The following is a 6,604-nucleotide window of genomic DNA, read 5'->3' as shown; positions in this document are numbered from 1 at the left end:
TATTTTATCTGGCAACCCTAGTTCCTAGGCCCTGACACAGAGCTGACTCTCATTACACACTGTTAAATAAAAATTTGGTAGCAGCATATCTATGGCAACAAAGTGGGGGAAATGTGTTAAAACTACAGAACTAGGGTAGTGACAAATACCACTTCCCATTCCTTTCTGTTCTGTTGCCCGTCTTCTCACTCCAGGAGAACCTAATCACCTGGTCCAATCTCATGGACTGGCCGCCATGCCCGGCCACCACAGGTCTGCATCATCAAGGCCTGATCATGACCAGTTGCCACTTTCACAGAACACCAGCAAGTATTTATTGAGTAATTAAGCTGACAGAACTTTCCAAATACATTTCTATAAATGTTTGAGTTTCTTGATTGTTAAAAAGTGAGTTATTTTAACCAATCCCCTGCCCCAATAGTGCCAAAGGGCATGAGATTCTAAAGGAAGTCGCACAAATCCGTTCTCAATTATGGTAGCATTGCTCCAGTCTCAATTAGTTCCTGCAGGGGTCCTGGAATTGGGGGTGAAGTGGCTCCTGAGAGGTTCCCAGCACTTGTAGTAGTTCTCATCCAAACAATTAGAGGTCTTCAGCCCCCACTTGGTGACGGCCATACTTAGAGAAGACTCAAACATAAATGCCTGTAGGGAATAAGGGTGGGGACAAGAAAGAAGCAGCGAGGTGGATAATAAAACACATTTGATTAGATGTCAAGAGAGAAGATATGGGTGGGTAGAATCTTTGAATAATAAATCATGTGTTCTGGCATGGTGAGGAGAAAAAACTCAAGCCTTGAGTTCTGACTCTGGCCCTACTCCTTATACGTGGGTAATAGCTTGTGCAAGACCCCTAACTTCTCTGACATTCAAGTTTCATTCTGTAAAATGGAATTGGGCATGTAAGCATCACATTGTCCTTGTAACATCTTGGAGCTAAATTTACTAGATCCAAGGGCAGAGGTGGGAGAGTCCTAGGAATATTCTTCTCAGGGGCCATTACTGTGGCTGTGTTCGTGTGAGGGAGAACACACTTCCCTTTTTGCAGATGAGGAAACTAAGGTTCTGAGCTGGGAAATGACTGTCTAAGGTGATAGCAGTGAGAAGTTGCAGAGCTGGGATTTGAACCTTTCTTTTGCAGGACTCTGACCAAGAGGTAGTCTGGGAAAAAGAAAAGAAGGAAAAGAGAGAGTGAGGAGGAGGAGGAGCAGGAAGAAGGGAGTAGAAATGGTTGTAGCACTTTTAAAAGCCCTGTCCCAGAAGGTTCTGAATGGTGGATGTCCCACTATGTCCAGGCAGATTTTGTCTGCAACAGAAAGAATATGCAGTGCCCTTTTCATCCTAGACATCCCAGCTTCACCTATTGCTGATTTTCTGACCCACCGTGGCTTAAAAAAAAAAAAACCCAACCCCCACAATTCTTATGTGCTCACATTGTTGGAAATTTAAAAATTGTAGATGGACAAAAGGAAGATAAAAATTCTCTTTGTGCCACAACCTAGAGAAGCCATGTGAACGTCTGGTATACATTCTAATATACAATAACGTCTTTTTGCCTGCAACAATGGAGGTGATTTTCCCTGCCTGACTTCTCATGACAGGCTTGATGTGAGGACCTGATGAGATCATATGGAGGTGTTGTGCATGCTGTAAACCACTATTCAGATGTAAAGGTCATTATTATGCCATAATTATTGTTTCTTTTCTGACTGCTTCTTAGAAGCCTTGCTGTCTGACGGGGGCAACAAAACCCCATCCCAGCTGAGCCATGAAGATAGTATTATAAAGTTAATTTAGTCCAAAGTGGTATAAAAGATGAGTGGCATAGGGATGAGCCTGGATCCAAATTGTGTAATGGGAAATGGTGAGGGAGACCCAAAGTTTGGTCTAGTAAAGTGCTGGACCCTCCTTTGCCAGGTTGCCTGGGCTCCCCTCCATAGGAGAGCTCTTCTCACTAGAGCTCCAAGCCTGAGACATTCCCCAAAGTCTTGCTCCTCATAAAAATAGCCCTGTCCTTTGCCTTACTGTTGTAGAACACTGCTCCCTGGTAGCACTATCCAAAGCCAAGTTGGGTACTGAAGGTTACTAAGTGCTAACTCTGGGGTAGCCTGTGCGCTTCCAGGAACTTTTGGAGGTAATGGCTTATCAATATCTTATAGAGCTCTCGCACAGAGATTAAGGGGTTCTACAGAAACTCTGCAGAGGCCCTTGCAAGGGCAAATGGGGCCCAGGTCCAGCAGATGGGACTTGCACCCTGCCCCTGCAGATCAGCTCCATCAACTTTGGTCCTTAAGTTGGGACTAAAAGCAAACTGTGTTGGGCAGAGGGACAGACAAACTCTCCGCTTAGGTGGTTTGCAAGCTGGGCATGGGGTCAGGCAGGTCTGTGATATCGATTATAAAGTCAGGTAGCACTGAAGGCATTTGTTTAAAAATGTAAAGCAAATTTGCATATGATTTAGCATAAAATTACTCTTCGTGGTCCATAAACTCTACCTCCAAGAATACAGAAATAAAATGAAATCAAGTACCTTAGCCAAGTGCAATTGTGTTCAGCCTCAGTGTTTACAGCGTGACACAGGAGGAATACAAAACAGGTTTTAAATCCCATCAGTTTCATCCCATGCCAAACGACAGCAAAAGAAAATGAGAAAACAGCTGAGAACTGCTGCTCACAAAAACTGACTATAGTCAGGCAAAGGCTTCCTGACCCTTCTGGGCTTGAGAAACCAGCTAAAGGTGACATCCTGCATCCTCTGTTCCTGTGGCCCTAGAGGATTACTTCAAAAAGCAGGAGATGACCCTGAGACAGCATATATACAGAGGGCTGCATACAGATAAGGGAAGACTCCTCACATAGTATTAAAAATATCCCCCCTTATATTTGAACAGTGCTGCTCAGTCAGCAGGGTTAAATCACAGCCACAGGCTGGGTTGGATGCCCTACATATTCTATAGATGGAGAAAATGAAGCAAAGAGAAGTTAAGCGACTTATTCAAGGTCACACAGGAACCAGCAGCTAGAATTTGAACCCAAGTCTGACTCCAAGTATAAGGCTCTTTTTACCCCACCACACCAAAAGTCTAGTATACACACCGGGGTGTGTGCATATGCACATGAGAACATATACGAGGACACACACTCTCCTCTCCTGACTCCTCCTCTGTGACTTTGGAGAAATAAAAAATAGCCACTTCTCTCAACCAGGTTGGAGACCCCAGAGGCCACCTGAGCCTCACATCTAACTTGCTTACCATGGTGCCATCAGCAATTCGCTCGGGTGCCAGCTTGGCTTTGCGGGCCTTCTCAAAGCAGTCGGCATCAGGCCCATGGGGGGTCATTGGGCTGTGCAGGCTGCCACCGCCTGGCAGGAACCCACCTTGCTTTGCCTCGTAGTGACCTTTGATAAGCCCCATGAATTCACTCATGCAGTTCCCTGGGAAGGTGGAAACAGTACTTTTTTTAATATCCCAGATGAGTCCCGAAAACACCAACACCTCTCAAACATTATTTCCACACACTGTCAAGAACATAGGAGAATTTGATCAATTTCACAGAAATAGTAAAGAATATAGATATACAGAAAAACAACCACACAACATTCATTAGTGTGAAATTCTTGGTGGGCAAAGCTCTACTCCATGGCCAGGTGGATTATCAGAGATCTTAAATTCCATTGCCTTGAATGAAGTTATGCTAGACCTAAAGAAAATCAGGGCCCAGACAAGAATTTTAATAATAATTAGCATGCAAATTGTAATAAAGAATGGATGTACTCCATCATCTAGGCTTACAAGCCCCTTATAAAAATTATCCTCTTTCCCAGATCTGAATCCCTTCTCAAATAGCCTCACAGTAGTACAGGGGATGACTATATTTCTGGTTATCAAATGAGAAAATTGAAGTGGGGTGTGTGTGTGTGTGTGTGTGTGTGTGTGTGTATGTGTGTGTGTGTGTTGATGGAAATGTGATGTAATGGAAAGAACCCTGGACTTGGGATTCCATTATCAAATAATAATCTGTGTGAAAAAAATTGTATTATCCATAAAAACTAATCCATAAATACTATATATTCTAACAGATATCTTCTTTATCTGAATCTAATATCATCTCATTCTATCATTCTCCAAAATGCTCCTTAGATTCATTCTTTTTCCACTGACATTCTCTTCATAGAATCTGAAAATCTTAGTATTGGAAGGGATCCCCACTTCTACTCAATACAGAAACATTCCTGACAGATTACCTGCTGGGCTCTGCCTGCATGCCTCCTGTGAATGGAAATGCTGTACTCAACAAAGGGACCTATCATATTACTGAAGACTCTATTAGAAAGTGTTCCCAAGTTAAATGGAAATTTGCTTTCATATAAGTATATTGGTCCTAGTTGTGCCTCTGGAATCAGTAAAATTTGACAAAATTCACCATGTCCCCACTCTTTCAATCTTATGCTTCTATTGAAACTAAACATCTACCCATCTATCCACCCACCCATTCATTTGTCCATTCCCCACCCTATCCATGTGCCTATCCATCCATCCAGCATATTTGGACACTGTGCTAAGTGCTGGGATAGAAATGAGTGAGAAACAGCCTCTTTAAAGTTCCTTATAGTCACAGTCATAGTCTGTCCCGTGAGAGTGCCGAGAGTGCAAATCATGGACAGAGTAGAGAGGTGTGGCACTGGCGACCCCTGCAAAGCCAAACATTTGACATGATACACGCTCCACCCCTCTTCCTTCCATGTGAATACAGGCAAGTACCAGAGTACCTGTGGAAGTGCCTGAGCAGCCACGCCCACTATGCCCAGAAGGCAAAATGCTGCTGCAGCCCCGGCGGAAAAGGTAAGACCCAGATCATAGCGCTACTTCCTCTCCAGAAAGAGAGGAAAAGAAGCAACTGTAAGCATACGGTGTCTATGTTTTAGAAGCAGTTCTGCTCCTGACTCAAACATGCCGTCACACTCCTCGATCTAGCATGTATTCCCAGGGTCACCTTCACGGTTTCACGTTAAGAAGAGAGCAAGACACAATTCAGCTTTGATCTGAACATGAATTTAGGTAGCAATGATTTGGTGATGACATTTCTACATCATTTTCTATATTTCAAAGGACAGTGGGAAGGTAGACCTTGACTTTTTGATTAATGCTAAATCCAGTCGACTAAGGTGTATTAAGAGGACTGTAGGCAATATTTCTACAGAAATCATTCTCCACGTCTGTAAAGTCACATCAAAGTAGCAAAGATTTTCATTATTGCTACAGCATTATTTTTAATATCTCTGGTAAAAATAATTTCTAACCCAGGGTTCTGTGGTTCTTCCAACTAACTCAGGGCAACCATACCTTTCTGAGATCTATCTATCATGGGCCAAATTTATCTGAGAGTCTTTAAAAGAAATTGTAAGAGGCATTTCACAAGGCCATTTGTTTCAGGCAGTCTGAACTACAAACTAAAATCAAGCAGTGGGTTGAAAGCTGTCGCACAGTAGAAAAGCTGGGCGGGAGAGAAGGCCCAGGCCAGTATTTCTCAACACGTGGTCTGCAGACCTCCTGCCTCAGAACCCCCCGACGTGCTAGTTCAAAATGCAGATTTGGAGGTTCCACCTCCACACCAACTAATTAAACTCTCTGAGAGTGGAGCCAGGAGCAAATATTTTTTTGAAGGCCTTGTAAGTGATTTTTATATCCCTTAATTCTCTCAAAGTGTGGTTCCTGGAACAGTTGCATCAGCATCACGGGGGAACTTGTTACCAATGCAGATTCTCAGGCCCTACCTGGAGGTTCTGAAGCAGAAATTCTGAGGGTGGGGCCCAGGAATCTGTGTTTTAACAAGCCCTCCAGGTGACACTGACACATGCTAAAATTTGAAAAGCACTACCTCAGGCACTTAGAGCAGCCTTCCCATAAGCACTGTGTGAAATAGTGAAGGTACAGGCTGTAATCCTTGCCAACAGGTTCCTCTAGGGGACTAATTTCTAGGAGGAGAAGAGTCAGGACCTGTGATGGGCTTGATACGCTTCAGAAAGGACATAGCTTGTTAACATCTCTATTCACAAAGTATCAGGTCTTTGAAGGGTTAACCAATTGTGTCCTTTGCAGGTGATATCACCTGAAAAAGGTGATGATGACATCTGACCATTCTGAGGGCCTTTGTTCTCCACCCTCTAGAAACATCTAAGTTGCTCATTTAGTCACTGTTGTGTCCTGTTAAAGTCCTGGCACCTGGGCATGTACAGAGAGGAGCCTCAGAGACAAAAAGCCCTGAGGTTAACTGAAGAAAGTGGTTTCTTTTTTAGAATGTTCCAGCTGAAATGCACCTCAGAGTCTTTCCAGAACTCTGTGTACAAAAATACAATCTCTAGGAAGTAGAATTGTGCACTGACATTTAGGTTGGGTTTATAGCTAGCTACTGCACAATTAAAAATGCCAGCTTCATTAAGTACAGCCATGAGGTACCTTATTCATTCTTGGCGATGCATTCACTTACTAAATAAATATTTATTAGATGCATATCATGCACTGGGCACTGTGCTAGGCATATCCGTTAGTGCACATGACTGTCTGCACCGACATTGGACTGCCTTCATTAAATTCTGACTACCACT

At 43.3% G+C, this 6,604-nt stretch overlaps 1 protein-coding gene across 1 annotated transcript in view; it reads right to left on the bottom strand.

Moving 5' to 3' along the window:
- Positions 1-295: 295 nt before the first annotated feature.
- The window catches only part of HGD (homogentisate 1,2-dioxygenase), a 42,483-nt gene continuing 36,174 nt past the window's right edge, over positions 296-6,604 (bottom strand). The window contains exons 13-14 of the mRNA XM_057697888.1: positions 3,252-3,433; positions 296-642 (exon numbers count right to left, since the gene is read on the bottom strand). Coding sequence (XP_057553871.1) covers positions 493-642; positions 3,252-3,433 — 332 coding nt within the window. The 3' untranslated portion in view covers positions 296-492. The remainder of the gene's footprint in view (positions 643-3,251; positions 3,434-6,604) is intronic.

Source organism: Hippopotamus amphibius, chromosome 10 (assembly GCF_030028045.1).
Source record: "Hippopotamus amphibius kiboko isolate mHipAmp2 chromosome 10, mHipAmp2.hap2, whole genome shotgun sequence".
NCBI lineage: Eukaryota > Metazoa > Chordata > Mammalia > Artiodactyla > Hippopotamidae > Hippopotamus > Hippopotamus amphibius.
The sequence above is the reverse complement of the archived record's forward strand: the minus strand, read 5'-3'. Positions and strand labels throughout refer to the sequence as shown.